The sequence below is a fragment of the Pieris brassicae genome, chromosome 9, assembly GCF_905147105.1.
Source record: "Pieris brassicae chromosome 9, ilPieBrab1.1, whole genome shotgun sequence".
Lineage (NCBI taxonomy): Eukaryota > Metazoa > Arthropoda > Insecta > Lepidoptera > Pieridae > Pieris > Pieris brassicae.
Window position 1 is genome coordinate 16,619,387 of NC_059673.1, and position 24,507 is coordinate 16,643,893.

The 24,507-nt window shown below is 32.3% G+C and overlaps 4 protein-coding genes across 10 annotated transcripts in view; 3 read left to right on the forward strand and 1 right to left on the reverse strand.

The window, feature by feature from the left end:
• The window catches only part of LOC123713956 (protocadherin-like wing polarity protein stan), a 171,512-nt gene extending 169,476 nt beyond the window's left edge, over nt 1–2,036 (forward strand). For all 5 annotated transcript variants that reach the window (XM_045667864.1, XM_045667862.1, XM_045667867.1 and 2 more), the window contains one exon: nt 501–2,036. In XM_045667864.1, coding sequence (XP_045523820.1) covers nt 501–515 — 15 coding nt within the window. In that variant the 3' untranslated portion in view covers nt 516–2,036. The remainder of the gene's footprint in view (nt 1–500) is intronic.
• Nucleotides 2,037–8,209: 6,173 nt separating this feature from the next.
• Nucleotides 8,210–10,339, reverse strand: LOC123714560 (V-type proton ATPase 21 kDa proteolipid subunit). Of its 2 annotated transcripts, none has more exons than XM_045668872.1 (2): nt 9,568–10,339; nt 8,210–9,177 (listed from the first exon to the last, which is right to left on the reverse strand). In XM_045668872.1, the coding sequence occupies exon 1, from the start codon at nt 10,208–10,210 to the stop codon at nt 9,593–9,595; it is 618 nt and encodes a 205-aa protein (XP_045524828.1). In that variant the 5' UTR covers nt 10,211–10,339; the 3' UTR covers nt 8,210–9,177; nt 9,568–9,592. The 2 variants fall into 2 exon arrangements, with proteins under 2 accessions (XP_045524828.1, XP_045524827.1); XM_045668871.1 differs by having other exon boundaries at nt 8,210–9,180; nt 9,568–10,338.
• Nucleotides 10,340–13,495: 3,156 nt separating this feature from the next.
• Nucleotides 13,496–17,876, forward strand: LOC123714265 (protein dispatched). The gene has a single exon (XM_045668472.1). The coding sequence runs from the start codon at nt 13,872–13,874 to the stop codon at nt 17,196–17,198; it is 3,327 nt and encodes a 1,108-aa protein (XP_045524428.1). The 5' UTR covers nt 13,496–13,871; the 3' UTR covers nt 17,199–17,876.
• A 1,158-nt stretch (nt 17,877–19,034) lies between these two features.
• On the forward strand, nt 19,035–24,046 carry LOC123714037 (IST1 homolog). Of its 2 annotated transcripts, XM_045668068.1 has the most exons (7): nt 19,035–19,124; nt 19,214–19,439; nt 19,566–19,948; nt 20,149–20,282; nt 20,867–20,995; nt 22,924–22,974; nt 23,520–24,044. In XM_045668068.1, the coding sequence occupies exons 2-7, from the start codon at nt 19,258–19,260 to the stop codon at nt 23,748–23,750; spliced, it is 1,110 nt and encodes a 369-aa protein (XP_045524024.1). In that variant the 5' UTR covers nt 19,035–19,124; nt 19,214–19,257; the 3' UTR covers nt 23,751–24,044. The 2 variants fall into 2 exon arrangements, with proteins under 2 accessions (XP_045524024.1, XP_045524025.1); XM_045668069.1 differs by lacking the exon at nt 22,924–22,974 and having other exon boundaries at nt 23,520–24,046.
• Nucleotides 24,047–24,507: the final 461 nt, after the last annotated feature.

Sequence of the window (24,507 nt, forward strand, 5' to 3'; positions counted from 1 at the left end):
GATTGCTAGTTATCTTAAAAGATATTATATTAATAGTACAGGCAGCAAAACCTATCATATCAGTTAAGTTTGTGTCACTTTTGTTTAAGCATAGATAGATCTATTATATATATATTTACATTGCAATAAATTATTAAGCATGCAAATTATTAAGCCAGCATGATGTGCGATGAATTATTACCCAAATAATCGTTAATGTTTATTTACTGGCAATACTAATATCCATGACAGCGACGCTCTTACCAGTCAAGAAAAATATGTGGCACTGTATATTACTTATTGATGTTTATAACGTCAGGACTAACTTAAGAGATTTGATTGAGACTATATGTCTATAGTAAATATTTTGTCTAATATAGATAAATGATAATTTACTTATTAAAATGATAGAAAATTAATTTAACACAATAAATTTAAAGGTTTAATAGAATAATTTTAAATCATTATAGGCATTTATTTCAATGAAGATATATTTTAAAAAAATAATTTGTTTTTAACAGGAAATCTACTACTGAAGATGACACAGAAACAAGGGTTTAGAACAATAGTACAAGATTTCCAATGAATCTCAATATGTTTAGTAATTTATTTTTACTGTGTATAACGTTTAAGATAGCTCTTATTTTTGTAAAGACTGTCCCTGATACCCACAGGCACTGCCATATTGCTAGAGTATTTAAGTTTTGTCTATGCTTTAATAGAGAATAATTCTAAGGTATAAGAAATTAATGTCAAATGTGGAGCTGGTGAAAATGTGACTTCATTCTTGAAACCTTAAACACAAAAGTAAATTCATTATATTTATAAATGAAAATTAAAAATGAGAGTTACGTTTTATCAGCTCTTAGAAATAGGAAGATGGTTTAACTCAATATGAAATCCAAAGTCAGTGTGTCGTGTAAATAATATTAATGTAAAATGTATAAATACGATATTTTTGTATAACACCAAAAGATAAGATACAAAGCATACAACTTACATCAAACTTTAAGATCGCAGCGAAATGTAAAAAGCAAAATACTTAGCACTTTCTAAATCCAGCGTTCGTACTCTGTAACTCGCAATAGCACCGACTTTAATTATTAGTTTTCGTACCGCGCAGTCCTTAGGTTTTGACGTCCGCGGGTAATAAGATAACTATATCAAAATTCAATGCGAGGAAACGTGGTAAGGAAACAACGAAGATTTTGTTTATAATAAAAAACTTATATCTTTGGTTTTTTTGATGTCGGTTAAAATTTTTAAATATTTAAATTCTCTCAATCTGACAGTTCATTTAAGGGGTTTTAAAATCTACTCTATGACCCTGGGCTATGATTCAATATTGAAATGCGGCTACTTCAAATATCTAATAAAGTTTATAGCTAATTTGTCCTAGTTTAGGGTAAGACGAAATTAGTATGCAAACATAATAAAAATATTCTTGGTGTAAATAATATCTATTGATGATCGTGTTGTGTGCATTTTTAATGTTTTACGAAGAGTCCACCTATTTTGTACATACTTATGTTACGCATTGCATTTTAGGAATTAATTAAGTAGGCAATTATTGAAAAGCTTTATTTATGTAGAATAAATATTTTGCCATAATGGTTGAGTGTGCACTCTGTTTTTTTTTTTTCAGTGTTGCCAATTTATGTGAGAGTTGCTAAAATGTATGGATTTTAATGTTGCTGTAAATTATGTTATCAGTAAAAGTTAAAATAAACAAAACTTTTAAACATGAAGAATCACATTAATTTCACAAAATAAAATGTAGGTCTTTGTTTTTTTAATATTAAATATTGGAATCAGAAAATATTTAAATTTACGTGGCCTTGCAGTCAAATAACATTTCGACTGAAGATTTTTTTTAAATAGTTAAGCAAATTGTAAAAAGTCCATAAATATGTCTGCGTATGTATGATGTTTTTCGGGTTAAATACATACGATTAAATACATCCCGTATTCAATATCATATTCACTATTAAATTGCTCAATAAAAAAGTATAAAAATAATGAATTTATAGATATACTTTTTTTTATAATATGCTTTAATTTATGAATATAGCTCATTCAGGTTTTAACATTTTTAGCTGCATAGCATAATGGAAAGGAATATTATTAATGTACACTTAAATCAGGAGTTATAATAATAGTAATAGTGATACTGTAAACACATTCCATTTTATAAAATTAAAAATATATTGTAAAATTGTGGTGTCTTATTAACCCTATTTGTTTAGTTGGATTTTATTATCATTTAAATCGCCAATAATGTTTGCAGGCAGCTGAAACTCAAATCAAAATCAGACGATATTTATATACTCAAATCAAACGATAGTAGCTGAAATAAGGTCATATTATTAATTTTAATATACCCATGGAAAGTAGAAATATTGTAACGATAGCGCCATTCGTTTTATAATCGAATTGTTTATAACCGCAGAAAATAAAAAAAAACAAAAATGCTACAAAATACAAAATAATTTACCGATTTTCATGTAAAATTTAATGGTGCGAGAAATCGTACGCGACTAGCCAGCAATAATCACAATAGCATTATCGTATCAAAATGTTTACAAACAGGCAAGAACTAAATTCTCACCTACGATTATGTCATACGAGAATCGCTAGGCGATAATTTCCTGCGTCTGTTTACACATCGACATTTTAGTAAGAAGATTTTTACTTACGAGAAACTCCACTACTATAAACACGATCTTGTACACCATTTTTGTATGTTCATACGAGTATCGTACAAATCTGTTAATAATCCGTTGTTGGAGTTTGAATATGTTTATAAATAATATGTTAATGGCAGCACTTGTCATATCGATACCTCCTAAGTATACTGAGTCATCTAACAAATTTAGATATTTGTTATATAAACGTACATAATTAACCATGATCTTCACGTTAATGTTAATTTTATTTTAAAAAGAACTATAGTTACCGAGATAATTACTCATATCAATTTCAACATCTGTTAAAATCGTACATCCAAATAACATCGTATCAGTATTGCCGGGGCGTGAGGAGGGGCGCATTGATACAAGTTTATTTTGGCTCAGTATACGATGAATGACAGCCAAGGTGCATGCAATTTAAGCTAATATGTTTCTTTCGAAATAGAAAAGAATAAATAGTAAATAAAGTCAATTAGGAAAAGTTCTTGCCCTACAACTTGTCGAAAAAATGCAGTGAGAAATTAACCAAAAATAGTCATTCAAAGAATTTTTGATATGTATTGGAGACCACTGAAGACAATGGGATTTTTTGGCAAGGTATGCTGTAAAATCCAAATAAAAATATACTGTGGATATAGAGAATTCAAAACGTCACACTATTTCGTATTACCTTCCAAGCAGTCGAGAAGATAATATTGAGACTACAAAAATATCGGTTTGGAAAACTATGTTCTTGGGAACCCTTTCTATTTCTGTTTCAATTTTGTTTATACAGCTTTAAAAATATCCGATAAAGGAAATGGGTTTATTAAAACAGATCAGCGTGGTAGAAATATTAATCATCCAAAGATTATAAATGACCATAATATCATGTTATAGATCACGTTGAAGCATTTTCTCCTGTAGAGTCAAATTACACTCGCCAAAAATCAAGTAAAAATATAAGGAGGGCTCTTTATCCCAAAAATGTTTAGGTTATGTAACGAATGGTTTGATTCTAATAAATGCTCTTCGAAAGCGACTATCGTGAGACAATACCGAAATATCATTAATAAATTATCAATATAGGTTTTCATAAACCCAAAAAAGATGTTTGTGAACAATATCACGTTTTAGAAAATAACAAGCAAGTTACACAGACAGATAAAGAAAAGCATGAAGAGCATGTAAAAGAAACAGAGAAAGCTAGAAAAATAAAAACAAAAGATAAAGAATCAGCGTTACAAAATAATGAAATCCTTACAGCAGCATTTGATCTTGAAAAGTGTCTTAATGTACCTCACGGGGACGTTAGTACTTTTTTATTATGAACGGAAACTATCTTTGTATAATTTCACGTAATTCAGTCTGGGATCTCGAAAAGGTTATTGTTTTTCATGGCATCAACAGACAGCAAAGAGATATGCAAATGAAATTTCCAGCTGTGTTTTTAAGTTTATAGAAGATACGGTGGAAATGTCAAATCAGACAACCGTGGAGGCTAAAATAGAAATAGGATTGTTTTCTTAATGTTATTAGCCATTGCTTTCTAATAGTGGGTCACACTCAAAATGAAGGCGACAGTATGCACGCTTTAATTGAAAGACAGACAAAAGACTGCTTTAAACGCCTGATCAATGGTATACAGCTTTTAGATTTGCCAAATCCGACGAAAAACCATACAAAGTTATTGAAGTGTCTCGGGATTTAATAAACGACTTCAAATTTTCAGAGACTTTTAAACAACTGGACAACTACTAATGATGTATCTAAAATACCTTGGAATCAAGTCACGGAAGCAGTAATTAAAGCAGAAAATCTATTTAGGATATTTTATAAAAGGAGTTACCAAGATGATGCTTACAGGTGGATAGATTGTGTAAAGAAACCTAAATCTACACGAAATCGAAGAGAGTTGAATATTAACATAGATAATATTTCTATAGATTATGAGACACACATTACTATTGACCAAAATAAGTAATAAAAAAGACTTGATGGATCTTTGTAAGACGCTGGTGATTCCTAAGGAGTATCATTTGTTTTTTGATAATTTTTTTTCAAAAAACTCTAATGGAGCAGTTGACAGTGATTCAGACTGATTTTTGATTCGTTAAATGTGAAACATTTTTATTTATTTGATAAACCATTAGTTTTAAAGCTATCCTTTGAGCGTTAGAATTTCTAAACTTTATAGATATTCGTGTTATTCATTTATATTAATTTTATTAATATTGTTTAACGTAAGTTACCATTTTTAGTTCCTATTATTTTTATTGAGGTTTGTTACTTTTTAAGAAACTTTAATGATACTACATTGTTAATTTGTTTTAGATAAATTGTTCAACTTGTAGCATTTAGTAAGGCTAAATACTGTTAACAAAAAGGGGTCCTATTTAATTATAACGAAAAATACAGATTCTTTAAAGTTTTGTTAATGAGTCTACTTCTTCCTAACCTTTATTAATTTCGTAAGGTATTAAAAATAAAATCAGTAATTAAAAATCCTCGATAAATTATATTAGTCCAGTATACGTTGAGGTTTTAAATACTAACATAGCTAAGTACTTTCCTAGCATAATGAGTCAAGTGATGTAATTTAAGTGAGATTAAAAATCCCGAAAATAACCAAAAGTAAGATGATATTATTAAAATGATAATCATATTCCATAATTTTTTGGTGTAAACCATGGATTTTGATGTACAACGTAAATGAATATAACTGGTAGTTAAACCAGTTTACTATTGAGTCCCGCCGTGTATACTAAGTCATCATACAAAAATCACCAAAATCAGGTTATACCAAAGGAAGAGCTTTCAATCTTTATTAAAAAAAATTATTCCGAATTAGTTTGATTTCATTAAAATATAAACGATTTGCCTTTAAATGACTCTCCTATAAAATTAATGTCAGTTGACTCATTATACTTAAGAGGTATCTGTATGTGAAGCAACGTTTTAGTTTAGAATATTGGAATGCCTGTTTAAATTGTATATAAAAATATTGTTTTATGTTATTTATATGTACTTCTCTTAAAAAGGCAGATAGTGAAACAAAATTGGAAACGTCCGAAAAATATGACACAAAAATCCTTTAAAGTTGCCGACAATATTAAATTCATCGAACTTTATGGAAGTTAATTAACCCAAAAGATTTTTTTCCGTTTCTGTTTAATTATTTCTTGTCGTAAGGCCGATTTAGATGGAAAGAGTTTCTCGCCTCGGAGGTACGATTATCGAAAGTATATAAAAAAGTTACTTCGACTAAACATTCACACTTCTCGCTCTTCCACTTTGACGACAATTACTTCGCAATGGAAAATTTATTGTGTCCTTCTAAACAGAATTTCAAAAGCAATAATCGTATTTCGATGTTTTGGGCCAGTTGCTACCATGAGTGCAATGCATGAGGGTGTTTTAATTATATCTGCTCTTCTAAGACAAGAATGAATTAAACGGAAACGAAAAAAAAAGATTTTGGGTTAATTAACTTCTATAAAGTCAAATCTACGAGAATGACATAATCGTAGGTGAGAATTTAGTTCTTGCCTGTATGTAAACATTTTGATACGATAATGCTATGGCGATTATTGCTAGTAAAAGTTGCGTATGATTTTTCGCATACGTGCGATAAACTCTCTCCGTCTAAACGGGCCTTTAGAAGAACAGATATGATGCTTTTGAAATTCTGTTTACAAGGACATAATAAACTTTCCATCGCGACGCAATTCTCGACAAAGTGGAAGAGCGAGAGGTGTGAATGTTTAGACGAAGAAACTTTTTTATATTCTCTCGATAATCTTACATTCGAGACGAGAAACTCTCTCAATCTAAATGGGCCGTAAGTAATGGCAGGCAACACTTGTCACGTATGAAGTGACAGTTTCCAATATCTATTTAAATTTTATATAAAACTAACTGAAATGTGGCAGTGTTTTGTTATAAAAGTGACAAATATTTAAAAATTGTGTGCCTCATTGATATATTTTCCTATTAGTATGTATTCAAATAGTTTTGCTCAGATAGGGATATTAAATTAATAATTCAAAAATTGAATCCTTTTTTTAACGCGATGTGTTTGACAGATGTAATGACGTGAAAACATATGCATTTTATGTCGCATGCCGAAACTAAAATAAAAGAAATTATATCACAAAGCCAACCAAATTAAAAATCGTGGGGTTCGCGATATTATCGCTTATTGTGTTTCGGAACGCAACATTGCTTAGACAACAGTGAGTGCTTGTAATTTAATATGAACTTTATTGAATAGCAATAAAGTTCAAATTGACTCTACATTTTATTTACAAAACGTTTGTATGGGAAAAAGAAAAGGGCTGTTTTAGGGTTTTCCCGGAAATTGTTTCAATTTTTCTCGCCGTAAAAACCATCCTTAGACTTCAACGAACATTTAAAAAAAGAATCAGTACAATTGTTCCAGGCGTTGTAGAGTTATGCACTTACCAACTCATTTTGCGATTCATTTTTATATTATAGAAGATTATCTGTTATTAAAATATACTTCTTATGTAAATATGTAATAGTGTTTAGTGTTTGTAATATAGATTTACCATGATGTCTGTGTTTTAAAATAACCCTTCACCTCCAGAGCCCAGTCCCCTCAAATGGAGCCGTCCAAAAGTATTAACGCACAGTACCAATTAGATTCGGCGCAATTTATACACATTTTTTTTTAAAGAAAAATGTGTTATCGTGTAATGCGTGTGCTGTAGTTGTAATTGGCCCTGGTTATGTATACATTATACTGAGGAGCAGAGTTGTTCCACAGCGCTGGTCATTCTGCCAGAGACCACAGCAGGTAGTTTGCGCCTCAGTCGCAAATAATATATATAATATAGTGAGATAATGTCCACAGTAAATTTTTAAAAGACCAATTAGTGATTTACCTTACGTTTTCCTAAAATTATTGTTATGTTGAAAATCGCACTAGTATCTTGTTACTTAATTTACGTATTCATTTTTTAATCCAGTTCAGCTAGTTCAACATTGGTTTGGTTCATGATGGTAAATCCGAATAATTGATCAACTTTAACGATATCGAGACGACAGAAATTATTTTTTGCACATATAAAGGCAAGGGAACGACATATACGTATACAGAAGGACAAAACACTTATGATTCGTAGATGCTTTTCACGAACGTTACTAACCTAAGGTCAAGGATCACGTGTCGTACTCATTTCGTTGCCCGACGCGTTTAAAACTACATCATCTACATCTACTAGACACAATATGCTATTTGCCTACTGACCACTATAAACGTTAATGTAAAATAATTTATTATTTTATACATAATATACCTCGTAATAATAATAATGCATTTGTACACTCGTTACACACATTAACTGTTAAAAGTATGCATTTCAAAGATCTTGCAAACAACCAAGTAAAATAAATAGGATATTTGTCAATCCATACAGTAATACAGTCATCTTTCACGTTTTATCGTGCTAAGATAGTTGTCTCGTAACAAGCTCGTGATTTTAATATTAAACTGCCTTATCTAACCTTGTTGAAGATAGGTGAAATAACACAATAGGTTAACTTTTAGCTATTTATTCATCAACATACATAATATCTACATTTGCACAAATATGTGTAACTTAAACATCAGTAAATGGTTTTTCAACTGACATAATACTTTTTCGTTTTTATACTCAAAATGTTTTGAGCTCGCAAGTCGATTTCTTTCAATCGCACGGCATTCATGTCGACACCTCTAATTTGTGAATATTTTACAATAAATTAGATTTTATTTAAAGTACAAGAAAGCAAACTAATATTTACAATGTCTGGAAGATATATATATAGAACAGATTTGTAAAATAATATATTGACAGGGATTGCAAAAACATATAATGACATTGGCATTAATGTTCTTTGATTGCCACCAGCTTTAAGTCTAACAAAATATTGAGTCAGCAATATTATATACAGATTAAATATTAACCGATCCAAGCTTCCATAATTGTAGTAAGATTTCATGGAATGTTTAAGCTTTAAAATGATTAGATACAACAGTGTTTGTGCTTTAATTTACAAAATGTGAATTGTTGTAGAAAATTAAATTAAAATGTAATATACATGATGATAGTTTACTGTATATCTAGTCATTTCAACATTGCACTCTGGTGGTTTTAGTAAAGAAATTCTATATGTTATTAAGTTGGCTAGAAACACTCCAATACAGTTACAACCTGTTCACTAAAATATAAGGCCTCAGCTAAACATATTGTTCATAAAAATCTCCACAATGTGAAAATTAGAAGTATAATAATGAAAAACTACATTTCATAATATGCTAAGACCAAATATTTGACAAACAATGGTTTCCAAGATTATTTAAAATTAAATACATTATAAGTTTCACATCAATAAAACATTATCATAAGTCCAACACTTATTTTATAATTCAAGCTTAAGTTGCTTCTTATATAAATAAATATAGCTTTAAGCACTGTAGAGAAGGTGTCCGCTTGCTGTAACTCCATTTAGGTCCAGTGCTTTGCTGCTGAAAATAAAAAGAAATATATTTTAATTTTCATAATTATTAGCAATAAAATTAAAAAAAACTTAAGTTAAAATTGAATCTAAAACAAGACATTAAAAAAACCCAATAACAATTGTTAAATCCACTTAGTCTTTTCAAAATATGTGACAATGAAACATTATTTTTATAAAACAATATTATACAAATTTTTATACCACCATCTTTAGACAATAAATTTAAGTAACAGTTTCCTTGATTAATTTAAGTTTTTCTTACTCTTTCCTTGATTTTTTTTAGAATATTACATAGCCAAGGTTTCAAAGCACAACCTCTGATTTAACTATAGCACATCTAGCCACTAAGCTGCTCACTAACTTTCTTAATATGATAAATACAAATTTTACTCACACATAAGTTAGTGCTTTCTGCCAAATTACTGGTTACCCATTTTGACCTTTGATGTCATGTATATGCCGACGATCAGGCCAAATAGACCAATAGCTGATCCAAAAATTTCAACAATAAGAATCTTCACAAAAAGAGCTGCATTCGCTGCATCAGCTAGGGCGGCTCCTGAGCCCACTATACCAACAGCGATACCACAGAAGAGGTTTACCAAACCTACAGCCAGGCCAGCACCAAACATGACATATCCAGCCATCCAGTTCTGTTGTTTGATGTTAATATCAATTAAGGGTTCTGTGTATTTCTCCAACATTCCCGACAATACGATAGCAGTAATCAGTCCATAGATAGCCACGGCCTCGCAGAAGATGACAGAAATCAAGTTCTTGGTTTTAATCCTTGGGGCTTTGACACCACCTCCCACTATGCTAACACCTGTAGTGTGAATTCCCATCGCAGCGCCAACCACGGAGAAAGATACTGCAAAGGCAATTCCCAATGTCGCCCACATGTACGGGGACGTGTTTTCCAGGAACCAACCAAAACTTATTTGCTCACCCTTTCCATTGAGAAGATAGTACATAGAAAATATAGGTATGACGATCGCCACCAGCAGCACAAACAGGTAAGTCATGAAGTATCTCATTTTGAGATATATTTTTGGTCAATTGGAGTTACTGAACCTAATAATCCCGAATGGGAAGGCCTTTTTTTCTCCAATTCCTGCCTTGACAGAAAACTCAAAAACGAAGGAGTCTTGTGATCACAAGATGTCATAGACAATGTTAAACTTACCAGCTACAAAAATTTATACATATTCAGCTATAGTCTCTGTTACATTCTATAACTTTATTAGTTTATCATAATAATATATTATACAGGTGGCCAAAAAGTCGTAGATCAAACGCAACTAGGGGTTTAATAGGGTCATCAGCTGCAAAAAAAATTCTACGGGAGGTCCTTAAACTCGTTATATCATTCATCATCGTCGTATCATTTATTTTGCGTTTTCATAAGAAAATTGACTTTATTACCAATTGGTATAGGCAGCGGCACGTAAGTTTAGCGCTGGCCGATACGTGGAGGGGATTGCTGCGCATGTGTACTGTCGCGCACGCAATACATTATAGGCCACTTTAATTAATGATTACCTAAATAACGATATTAAGCTGAACGAAATGTGACGGATAGCTGCTGCGCATGATTACTGTCGCGCATGTAAGTAATATTACCTATCTATAAGATATAATAAGACAGTTAGAAAGTGTCTGCACATACAACGTATTTCCAAAAAAGACCTACGATATTTTAACAAGTTTATGGGATGTAGAAAAATAAAAACATTATCTTTTAATTTGTAATCTTTTATTAATCTGAATCAGAGAACGGTATCACGCCTTCAATGGTCTCGCGACAAGGCCTTTTGCTTACTGAGGGCCCGGGCTCAGGACTGCTTCGTTCGTCGGCACTAGCGTCATCTTCATTGCTATCCTCGGAACTATCTCCATCGACATGAATAATGAAGTTCTGTTACCAAATCCACGACATGATCACTCTTTGCATATTGCTCTTCTATATCCTTCAGCTTTTTACACAACTTTTGCCAATCCTATGTACCCATTAGTAAAACCTTTTCTTGTATTAGGTCTATACATTTACTGACTCTCCATTTTATATTTTTGCTGCCTACATATTGTTTAATATCCGACCATGCCATTTCAATCGGATTTAGGTCGGGCTGGTATGGTGGTAGTCTCAGTACCTGATGACCTCGTTCAGCTAGGATTCGATCAATCGAAAATGTTTTAAATTTATCTTTGTGGATCTTTATTAAATTGTATAACTGAGGTTTCAAATGTGTTTCCTCGTACTGTATACCTTTTTCAGTGAGCCAGGCCTGCATGTCAGCTTTTTTAGAATTAGAGGTTGGTGCGCGATCCCACTGCTTATTATGATAGGACGCGTTGTCGACTACCACGACGGAACTGGGTTGGGCATTAATTGGGTTCGGAGTCATTTTTCGTAGTTTTCAAAATTCATATTGTCGTGGTAGTCGCCTGATTTGGTACCAGCTTTAAAAGTCAGCAACGCATTAGGTATACACCCAGTATCAGACCCTGCATGGACAATGACAACTCGCTGTCCTTTCGAAATAGGTTTCTTAAGCCCCTTAGTAATACCAGCGGTCCAGGCTTTTGAAGAAGAGTGCGATCAATCTACGTAAGATTCGTCTGTATATATAGGCTTTCCCTCTTGACGATATTGCTTTATTTTCATTAAATATTCGATACGTTGCAAACGTATAGTAGAACTCTCAATCAGCACTTTCCGATTGTTTTTCCGGCGAAATCCCAAACTCGTAACTATTCGCCGAAGACTTCATTCTGAACCTTTGAAATTTATGTCATCTTCTAGCTGCTTTTTAAGTTTTCCGATGGTAGGAAGTTTATTATTTGTCTTGTGAAAGTTATGAATGGTTCTCTTTATTACTCCTTGGTCGAAGGTATCGATATTTGTGACCGGTTTTCTGAACACTGTGATCAAATCAGAACTTTTGGCTTGATTGGAGATGTTTCTTACCGTTGCAATTGACGATTTTGCCGACTCTGCTGTCCTCTTTTGGATTTTACTTAATGATTGATGAATTGATTATACTATTAAATTTTATGTTTCCTGCCTTAATGATTTCGGCAGTTTGTTTTATCTGGCTCAAATTTACAATGTTGCTGTCCGAATAACTGAACAAAGTATTTGTAGCTTCGTCAATCTCACTTTGGATTTGTTTCAAAGAATCAATTAATTCGTTAGATTCCCATTTTAAAAAAAACAATTCACGTCATAAACAATCTTTCTGGCTCGTCTTTTCAAAACAGTATTTGTTCTAGGCATATTCACTTTAAAGTCACAAACAAAATTAAAAACAAATAACAAACAACAAAACACTAACAAATTCAAACGTAACAAAAAACAACAAAACGTAACAACAGTAACAATAATATTAATGACGCGACTGTACACGGGATGTGCGCGAGGCGTCATATCGGTGCGGGGGACAGAATGCGACTGGAGAGCCAATCGACGCTACGCGCGCCCCCTCTTCATTCCGCTAGCCCCCCTCAGGTGCCTTATTTTTACTTCTGCGCAATAACGGTCAGCGCTAGAGTTTCGTGCCGCTACTTGTATTAAGATTCGAAAAAATCTACATTCTGAATCTTTTTTATTCTATCCACTAAATTGGTACTGATGAGACCTTGCGTTAGACATACTATTTATGGTTATTTATTGGGTGTATTGAAGATAATATCAAGTTTTACGAAATGAAAATTTCTCAAATCATAACTTCTTGTTTACTTCGGACCACACTGTTAAACTTTGCGGGAGTCGAGTTTAAGGACCTCCCGTAGAACAATTTTTTGCAGCTGATGACCCCATCTAACCCCTAGTTGCGTTTGATCCACGACTTTATGGCCACCTGTATACAATATATTATAACGTGGCAATATTTTAGTTTTATTTAAATTAACTTAGATCTTCATTGATAGAATTGTCCATCGAACTATAAACGAATAATGTTTTTCTATAAATGTTTCGAAAACTTTAGATTACTAAAAAACAAAATAGAGTTACAGTCCTTTTCCTTTCTAGTTTGACTTGTACTGTATGTAACAGCTAACAACTAGAATTATAAACAACAGTCAAACAGTTTTCGTTTGATCGATGAATTTTATCAATCGATTAGGTCATATTGGACTTTATATCTATTAGTTTAATAGTTGTTAAAGAATTCTTTTAAAATACACTTGGAATTTGCACATGGCAAAATTTATCAAATCGACAAACGCAGCGCTCTAAATCTATGATTTGATGTTGATCAGCTGACAAGATACATATTGTCATTACTTACATTGACACAATTGTCATAGGTCTCAAAGCTCAATGTTGAATGTATATTAAGTACCTTGTAGAATGTTCATTAAATCATTACAACACCCAAAAACAAGATACAAAACCAAAATATTTAAAATTTGATTCATAAACACATTTATTGTTCAGATGTAAAGTTTTTAAATTTAGTAAAGTGAAGAAAGGTTATTGTGTTCAACAAACATCCAATGATATTACATTTTAAAATTTAAGCGACGTTTATCTATGAATTATCGAACCTAAATGTATTCTTCAAAAATGTAACTTAAATGTTACCCCACACAATCATAGAATTATGGGATTCATGTAATGAAATAGTGACACCAGGAAGGAAAAGATGAGGTAACAATCAAATATGAAGCCAAGAATATCAAGATATAAAAATGTTGTCTGCGTACGCCAAATTTATAGTGCGATACTCTTATTTCATTATTTTTGGTGTCGCCATAGTTTCAACCGTTCTTACAATTATACCCTTGGTTTGCCGTGATCTACCTTCGTTTTCTGACCCTATCATTGGTTTTGAGACGCGTGGAACGGGATTAGCAAATCGGTTCATAGCTTGGGAAAATCTTATTGATGAAACAAGACCATCTCGAAAGCTTGCAGTAAATCCTAAAGAAATAGAAGACCAAATACGAATGAATCTTACTTTTAGTAAAGTGTTAAAAATTAAAGGAAAATATAAATTAAGCCATGCTCATAAGAAAGGTCGTAAAAATAAGAAAAAGCTCAATAATAACACTGCCTTTGCCAAGACCTCATATAAATCTGAAAAAAATATTTCTGTAAACCATGTTCATTGGAGTTTTGGGCAAAATATTTCATATGAGGATGAAGACACAGCTTTTCTTAGAAATCATACATGGAAGCAATGGAAATCATTAAAAGAGATGGAATTTACACCTAAAGATTATAGACATCATAATTATGCATCTGGCATTTGTGGAGCACCAGTAGTTGATTATGCCCATTTAGTTGTTAAAACCACAGATGGTTCATCATTATTGACCTTTGAAAATGTACAAAATGTTTGCAAATTACAGAGTAAGTTAGTCCAACTGGGAGGAAAGGTTTATTTTGATCTTTGCCAGAGATCAATGCAATCTGAAGATTTATGTTGCCCCATGTGGAGTATTCCAAATTACATTGCCTTAATTTCTGGTAAAAGCACTTGTGAAAATATAACTAAACAAGATGTTGACACTACCATAGATATTATTAGGAAATGTGCAGGTTACTTTCATAACTTTACCTTAATGGCTTCATGCAAAATGAATATTTGTAGAGTACCAAAATATTGCACTCAATATGATGCAGTGTACAATTTATTATTTTATCTTGTAGATTTTGATGCATTTGCACCTCAAAATGTCTCAAATGCATTTGTTAAAAATAGTATGCTTTTCCTACCTTTGCCAACAAGTAGTACAATATTGCCATATTATGAACTTCTTCAAAGTTCAAATTTGTCATGTAATGGTCTCATTATACCTGCTATGGATTTTGGACTAAGAAATGCACTATTTGATCTCTGGCTTATTCAAGATGCTTGGTTAATAGCTTTAGGTGGCTTCTTTGTTCTTATTGGTGTTTGGATTTACACAAAGTCTTTATTACTAACAGTATTGTTATTCATTGCCATTGGATATTCACTTGGTGTTGCTTATTTTTTGTATGTTTATATATTTTCCTTAGATTTTTTTCCATTTATGAATTTATTAGTCATAGTGGTTGTGATAGGAATTGGAGCTGATGATGCATTTATTTATATAAAAGTTTGGACGATGGTTAGTAAAAGACTCATTAAGGATAATATAATAATTCAAGAAAATGGTCTGAGTGATATTAAAAATGTTTCAAGTGCAGGTGAAACCATATTAGTCCAAATTCTTGAAGAAACTCTTAAACATACAGTTATTGCAATTTTTATTACAACTTTAACAACAGCTGTTGCATTTTTTGCCTCATATGTGAGTTACATACCAGCAATAAATTGTTTTAGTGTTTTTGCGGGTACTACAGTTCTAGTAAATTTCTTTCTGATGATGACTTGGCTGCCAGCTTCAGTTTTTATATTAGATGTTAAAATGTATATATCTAGTTGTTTATTTTTAGGTGCATTTAACAAGGCATTAAATAGCATTGGAGAAGATATCAAAGTTATATTGAATAGGTTTATCACAACTTGTATCATGAGATTATATGTAGGATTGGCACTTATTCTTGGGGCTGTAGGAGTTTGCAGTATTGTTGTTGTATTTTATTATCCAGGACTTCAACTTCCTGATACAAAAACATTTCAACTTTTCCAATCTTCACACCCATTCGAAATGTATGACTTTCACTATAGTGATAGATTTATTTTTGAAAATTTTGGGAGAGATGTTGGTAGTGGTATGAAAATGCCATTACGATGGATTTGGGGTATAGAAGCAATAGACAATGGAAATCATATGGATCCTGCCTCAAAGGGAAAGTTAATTTTTGATGAGAGTTTTAGTATATCAAACCCCCAATCTCAAGTGTGGCTATCTCGGTTTTGCAGAAACTTAAAGAACCAGCCCTTTTACCAACCCACTCCTGGCCCTTTATTACCAAACTGCTTTATTGAAAGCTTTAAGATGTATATGAGTAGACGTTGTATCGATGTTATTGATAAAATGAATCGGACCCCTTGTTGTGAGTCTTCGTCGTTTCCTTACACAAAAGATGTATTTGATTACTGTATTATTAAAGCTATGGAGTCTCTATATCAAACTCCTCGTGAAATTTTTATACCCGGTGTTGCCGGACCGAAATTTCTTAGAAGTGCCAATCCCCCTGTGGTTGCCGCTTTTGTTGTTGAATTTGAAAGTGTCGTGCCATATTCAATGTCGTATACCGACATGCATAATTTTTACGAACAAGTAGAAAATTGGACGCAATATGAATTAATATCTGCACCACCCGGTATGAAAAATGGTTGGTTTGTTTCGGATCTACAGTTTTACGATTTACAGAAGACGCTAGCAAGTGGTACTATTATGGCGTTAATGCTGTCGGCCGCTTTAGGGTTTATAGTCTTAATACCGTCTACTTTTAGTTTTGTTGTTAGTACATGTGCCCTTGCGGCAATGATTTTTTCATCCACAGTAACTATAGCCATTTTAGTACTAAGTGGTTGGAAATTGAATATTCTGGAAAGTGTCTCTATATCGACGTCGGCTGGGTTAGCCGTTGATTTCAGTTTACATTATGCTCTGAGTTATACTAACACAAGTGGTTCTAAATCTGCAAGGGTCAAAAATGCATTATGCACTTCGTCTGGTCCAACAGCTGCAGCCGCTTTTACAACTGGGCTTGCTGGTATATTTCTTTTACGCTCAAATCTTCTACCGTACTCTCAAATTGGAATGTTTCTTGCTTTAATAATGTCCGTCAGTTGGGTTTACGCAACATTCTTTCTTTGCTCGCTCCTCCAAGTGTTTGGGCGAGGGTCTTGCAAAGAAGCTGTTGCCGATGAGAAAAATTCCGTATCTAGGGTCAGTTCCGTTTGTTCGGGAGTTCCTAATTTAGAAAGTCACGAATTGGAGCATCTAGCAGATAGTAATCGAACAAATATTACACACTCCCACAGTCCATCAAATATTAGTGCGACCACAGTGGTTTTACACGAAGATTTTGATAATAAGGCAGGGAAAATAACAGTTAATTTACTAAATGACTGAAACGTAGTTTTATATTTAAAAATAACATTCTAAGTATTATTTTCTACCTGAGATATTGCAGTATTATTAATCAAATATTTAAATGTGACAATAAATGCCGCTGATCCAGTTCACTCATGATATAACAATATACTCGACGTTAGACATTTCGTTGAGACCAATAAGAAAACCCGGTATTTCTGCGCAATTTTTACTTTATTAAAAAAAAATAGAGTAAATGATATTTCATGAAGGCCTTATGTTTTCTTAGTTAAAAGCATCTAGAAAAACCTAATTTTACTGACAAGTCATAATGTATACGCATCGTTCCATATATTATTCTAGTGTAACCTTTTTTAAGGTGTTTGTGTTTCATATTCATATAAGATATAGCACAATCTTTCATAATTGTTGTGAAATCAAATATTTAAACGCTCCTAAGTATGTGATATTTATTTAATGCATATTAACAGTTGTACTTAATGTATGTAAGTAGAATCTCAATGAAATACGAATTAAAAGAATAATAAACTTCATATTTTGATACAATATAAATTGTGCCATAATTAATAGTTCAAATGTCTTCTTAGTTGTTTAGAAAACTGTTGTTTTCTTTAAAATGTATATTTTGATAGCTAGTACGGTGTTTAGATTACGAATCGAAATTAGTACGAGATAATTATTGTAAATAAATGTATTTAAAAAAAAATGTTCTTTTGTTTTTTTTACGTAGTTTTTATTTGTATTTGAAAAAGTCCCTATCTGTTAGAATCTCCTGTTACATTGGATAGAGTCGGACTAATTTCCCGGAATTAAACCGGACCAAATACATAGATCGGGAGATAGTGACACAAAATATTGGGTAATTTGTACCAGTATAGCGGTTCTTCAGGGATCTTATTACGCAATGAAAAAATGATGTTCATAGCTCTGGTAATGGCGATACCTGGTACCTGAAGAACCGCCATACTGGTACAAATGACCCAATATTTTGTGTCACTATGTCCCGGTCTAATAGGAATAGTAGTTATTTAGATAAATGATAGCTGGAGAGAGAACTCTGTAAGACAGGAATGTGTTGTTTGAAAACTAGGATTAGAATGATTAAGTATTTAACTAATTTGCATCCATAAAATAATAGTAAATCCAAACAAAATTATATAATATCCACCCAGATAATAATATTACCAAGATCGGCGGCGGTTACTTGTGAACTCGGTTCGGGTTTTATGGCTGCTTTCGGGAAGCACGAAACGTGAAAGTTAACAGAGAAGCCTTCAAATGTTTTTCATAAAAATAAATTCTAAAAATGTTCGCTATGAAAAATCAATTATTAATCTTGGTTTTTAACCAACTTCAAAAACAACGAATTAGGTTTACAATCTGACGTGTAATTTTTTGAACTCATGTTGAGTTTTAGCCCAAAAGAATTTTGTAGAAGGCGTGACACTATAATAGCTAAAAGCTTACCCTATCCCATACATGAATGATTGTCATGATTTAGCTGCTCTTCCCAAAACCCATTTTTGGGACTCATGGAATGATCTTTGGTTGAGAAGCAACGAGTTTTAAGGCAAACATTACTATTAACTACTAACAGTACATATTTTGTTTTTAACTAACTTATCCCTTGTTTCCTATTAATGTCTTTTTTTATTTTTCCTCGCGTATAGTTTCCCAACCTTTTACTTGAATATGGCATAAAATTCAAACTATTGCCATTATATATAAAAAAAACATACCCTATTGTTTGTAGTTAAATTTTCTGTTCTGTGGTGACTGGTAAGTGCTAACTGCCAATGCCATGATGATGATGATATTAATTTATCCCTGATTGGAAAGGCAAAGGCTGCCAATGCCAAATGTCATGCCAACTCATTAGCGATTATCTGTGGAATTAAAATTTGAATAGTGATTCATAAAATAATAACAAATAAAATTAATTAGGTGAGTAATAGTTATTAATTTGCTATAATTTATTACATACATAACGTATTCCTATCTAGTTTTCTAATTCTCGGCCTTCATATTCGTAGGTACCCGATTTTATCCTCAAGTTGTGCAATTCTTAGTTGTAAAAATGTTTTCAACAAACCCAAACTATAGCAAGCTAAAGACTCATCTACGACTCTCAATTAATCGTTTAAAATTGTTGGAAAAGAAAAAAACGGAATTAGCTCAGAAGGCACGTAAAGAAATAGCAGAGTATATTGCGATAGGAAAACCAGAACGAGCTAAAATTCGCGTAGAACACATTATTCGGTAAGTTTTCTATACAAATTATATTATTAATAAAAAATTTGAAGTGTGCTTACCAGATGATAGATTTGTTTGTTTTTTTTGTGTATTTACTATTTGGTTATTTAGTAATATTTTTCTGAAATCCAGGGAGGATTATATGGTGGAGGCAATGGAAATAGTTGAAATGTATTGTGATCTGATCCTAGCAAGATTTGGTCTTATAACACAGATGAAAGACTTGGATGAAGGCCTAGCTGAGGCAATATCAAGCCTTATTTGGGTTGCACCAAGAATGCATACAGATGTACAGGAGCTGAAAATCATATCTGACTTATTGACTGCTAAATATGGAAAGGTATATGCAGAAGCCTGTCGTAGTGAGAGTGTGAATTCTATTAGTGAGAAATTGAGACACAAGTTGTCTGTTCAAAGCCCACCTAAGATACTTGTTGAAAAGTATCTTATAGAAATTGCAAAGAATTTTAATGTTGAGTATACACCTGATGAGCAAGTTATGAGGGAAGAAGAAGGTTTGTTTAATTTATTTATTATGCTCAACTTACCTAACAAGCCTTTGTGTGAACTATTAATTTTTATAAGTAGGATGAATCGTAAACAAATGAATAAAAAAAAACAAATTGAAATTTGTTATCATCTTAATAAGTCATACTGTCAAGTAATGAACATAACATATGAACTACTCTGTAATTGTAAATCTTTCTAATTTCAGCTAGAGATGCAATGCTGATAGACATTAATGGGCCCCCTAATCCACCGGGCTTCATTGGATATCCCCAGCCACCATCAATGTCACAGATGCCTAATCTCCCACCACCTACTGTAACTCCCTTTAATTATCCATCTGTAAGTATTAATAATTGTGGGAAACGTTTATATTGCTGTATATTGTTGTATAAACTGATATATTTTTCTTTCTTTCATATTTACATTTTCATTAAGAGCCTATATTCATTTGAATGTGGTTTTTTATCAAATCAAAATTTATTTAATCATATTGGTAACTATGTACACATGTCTTATGAATATCACAAATAAAAAATAAAGTAAAACTGTAGAGTGTAAAAGAGAGAATAACTGGAAAAAGACTGCCACACTTTTAAATCATTTTTAACTGCTGCCTTATTTAGTATTATTTTTTTAATAGGAATAGGAAGCTGCAAATTATGTATACTGCAATGCTAATGTAATATATTTTAAAATTAATGTAAAGCTTAAGTGATTTGTAAACTTAAGAAATTGTGAGACATTTTTCGACCAATCAGTTTTTATAGGCAGACAAGGTGTTCAGGAAAAGCTCTCTTTTTGAGATTTTCATTGTAATATTTAAAAAAATGTCATGCTCTTGAGTGGTTATAATTTGATACATATTTCTTCAATACTGATTAGAAAAAATAAAATTACATATTTCATGAAAGTCATAATTGTAGATGCCATCTGGTGGAAAAGTTGGTGGTTTTATTGCAACTCCTCCTAATTATGGTGGACCCAGCAAGCCGATGTCATACAAAGTCCCCCCCGGTGTTGACTCCAAGACTTTGGACAACTCCTTCATACAGGTATGATGTTAGAGATAAATATTCTAGTTTTTTTTTCCTAATTAGCTTAGTTTTTATCAAGAAGCTGTTTTTTTTTGCATAATCATTCATACACAACATTATCTTTGTAGTATTTTGTTTTAGAATGATTAGTTGCTAATTAAAGTAGGCTACAAATTAAAGTTACTCGAGGATCACTTTCATTGATTGCTTGTTTTTATTTAATGATATGCACAACAATGATATGATAACACAGAACAATGTGTAACAACACTAATAAATATTTCTAAAGGAAATTTTAGACTAAGTTTGTCATAAAAGTATTATTTCTATAAATAGTTTTTTTAACTGACACAGCATAATTCCTAATTCTAAAATAATTTACACCATTAAAAATGTTAACACTGAAACAGTTTAGAAAGTGAAAAACGGCTTAATGTAGAAGTTGCCAACACTTTTATTAAGAAAAACACTTTTTGAACGGATTGAAGCTATTATTATTAAAAACTATTTTTATTTATATATTATATTTTAAAATTATTTTAATAATAATACATAGCTTCAGTCCGTTCTAAAAGTGTTTTTCTTAATGTGTAAAAGCTATGTTAACAAAAGACAATACTTTTATTGTTTTTCGAAGTAATCTCCGTTCCTCTCTACACATCGTCGCATTCGATGGAACCACTAAGAAAAGCAGTGGGCCCATTCTTCCTTATGGGGGCTTCTTCTATGGCATTTTCGTACGCTTTCACCGCATCTTCAGGGCTCGTAAAGTGAAAAAATACCTCGAATTTTATCTTACTTCTTGGGAATAAATGAAAGTCGCAAGGCGCCAGGTCAGGGCTGTACGGCGGATGACTCATTATCTCGACACCTGCCATAGTCAAATATTTAACCTAGTCCTAATGAAGGAGGATCCTGATTCGAGGGCGCTGCTTCGATTTTTTTCCGAGACAACAGGCAAACAGCGGTTGACATTGACCAGCCTGCAGTAACTGTCCTTCCATCTTCTAGCACAACTGTCGCGAAACGACCTTTCCGACCCATTGGTCGGTCATTCATTAATGAGGCCATCATCTTTTTTCCTTGACTTCTTTCTTTTTTTACCTTAGTAGGCCGATCTTCGAAAGGAAGCACCCACTGAGCTGATTGTCTTTTGGTTTCGGATTCCTAGCAATATATATCCAGCTTTCATCTTTGTGACGATGTCAAATACACCAATTGTGTAACCGCCGTTGAACTTATCTAACATTTGGCGACACCAGTCCATGCGAAGGTGTTTCTGTCTCGTCGGGTAAAGTATGGGAATCCATCTGGCACAAAGCTTCCTGACGCCTAAATGTTCGTGTAATATTTTTTGAACTTGCCTGCCAATGCCTAGGCTTGCCCGTATGTGCTGATAGGTCACTCACTTATCTTCCTCTATCAAGCGTCGCACAGCACTGATGTTATCTTCAGTTGTCGCTGTTAAAGGATGTCCATAACGCGGATCATCATTGAGATTGCTACGTCCACGCTTAAACTCATTATTCGTTAAACCAATTGAAAATAGTGGTACGAGATGGGGCTTCATTAAGAAATGCTAAACGCAGCCTATCATAGCTTTGTTATGGAGTAAGCCCACAACCAAAGTCATAATAAATCATTGACCGAAAATTTGCACGTGTAACAATGGTTTTTGGAGTTTAAGATTTACCGCCATTTCACAGAAACAAATGACAAATGAATGTCATATACTACATTAGTTTACCAAAGAGTTCTAGAATTGAAATTAAAAAAAAATCATTAGCAATGTTTCTAACTGGCCAGTTCTAAACATTTTCAGTGCTACCCACGTATATGTGATGACAAAAATATATATGTGTCTTCAGAACTTAAATCAGCTAAAGTTCTGAACAGACACATTTACGACTTTTGAGTTGTAGATTTCACTCTGTATTTCCTTTCAGGAGGAAATGAGCAATCTTCCACCAGCTTATGACAGCATAGATCACTCCTTGGTAATACATTTTAATACACTACACAATATTATGTAGATCGCTTGTTTAATTGTTTTGATTTACGCAATGTGTTGCTATTTTTTTAGAATCATTATTTATTCTTTAGATTCATTCATTATTTATTCTATAATTTAGAAAAAAAACTACTAGAAAGTATGAGTTGCTAAAATACCATGTTGCTTGTTTTGCAGTATTTACATACACATACAAGTTTTAGATTAATAATTTAATTTTTTTTCTTTACAATTAAGTTTAAAACAATTCGTAACTGGCAAATAAACTAAAATTATTATTTACATAAAACCAATATCGGATCCTCATAAAGGATATGGCGATACTTTTATTACAATATAATGTATAAACATTGAAAGTTAAACCTTGCTGATTCATGAAACAGACCCGTGAAGTGCCCAATTATGTGGTCGACACCGCGAGGTTCACCATCTCGCCGATATGTTTAATAATTTTCTGTTACATGCGAGAATAACAAGTTTTCCTGTAACCTAAACCTGATCATTTTCATTATTAATGATACATTTTTTCAGCCTCCAAACGTCCCAAGTTCAAGTAATCCGCCACAGCCCCAACCAAGGACCAAACCGCCAACAAACTATTTCCCGGAACTTCCGGAACTACCCTCAGTTCCGTCAGATCTTATTCTACCCTCGGTTCCTCACAGTTCCAACTCCAATGCTTCAAATGAGCCTAATGCACCGGATGAGATTGATTTCGAAGATCTGAACAGACGTTTTGAAGAATTAAAGAAGAAAAAGTAAAATGCTTAGCTTTTTCATTGATACCTGCAAAGCGTATTTTTTTTTATTCGTTTATTTGTCACAACACTCGTTTATCAACAAATTATTAATAGGCCATTGAAGTGGCATAATTCAATCGAAACTAAACTTTGTGTATCTTTGTATACCTTACGTTTTATATGCAATGGAGCAGACATATTATTACTGTAAATATGTTCTATATTTTTATTTAATTACTTATAGGTTAAGAATATATTGTACTGAATTGTGATAAATAAAAAAACGATATGTATAAAATTCATTTATGAAATAAATCATTATTCAATATTGCTTGTTTACATTCCAAATGTATTGCTTTTAATATATTAATATGTTAAAAATATAAGACTCACACCAACATATACAGTATGATTTTGAATCAACCCTAGGCAAGGCAACGAAGCTTTAATTTAAAGATCTTAAAAGGTGTCAATGAGCTTCTGGTTTCCATAATCCATTAAATGAGTATTTTACAAAAAACATACAGATATAGAAATTGGAACTTAAAGACGGTTACAGCAAGACTCATTGTACGAGTTAAATCATACCAATATCAGTCAGTAATACTCAAAACTTTAGTAGTAATGAAGTCTTGAAGTTGGCCAGATTATATGCATTTGCCATTGCATATATGCAAACGTAAATAAATAACATAATGATGTTATTAACTTTACTTTTGCAGGTCCTAAAATTTATGATTCGAAATTAAGACTACAAATCTACAGTACAAATATAAATA

What these genes read in the sequence shown, in the direction of transcription:
- LOC123714560 (XM_045668872.1), bottom strand. Translation starts at nt 10,210, where the DNA reads ATGAGATACTTCATGACTTACCTGTTTGTGCTGCTGGTGGCGATCGTC.
- LOC123714037 (XM_045668068.1), top strand. Translation starts at nt 19,258, where the DNA reads ATGTTTTCAACAAACCCAAACTATAGCAAGCTAAAGACTCATCTACGA. An exon ending in CGCGTAGAACACATTATTCG is followed by an intron (nt 19,440 to 19,565) that starts GTAAGTTTTCTA and finishes TCTGAAATCCAG; the next exon opens with GGAGGATTATATGGTGGAGG. An exon ending in AGTTATGAGGGAAGAAGAAG is followed by an intron (nt 19,949 to 20,148) that starts GTTTGTTTAATT and finishes TTCTAATTTCAG; the next exon opens with CTAGAGATGCAATGCTGATA.
- LOC123714265 (XM_045668472.1), top strand. Translation starts at nt 13,872, where the DNA reads ATGTTGTCTGCGTACGCCAAATTTATAGTGCGATACTCTTATTTCATT.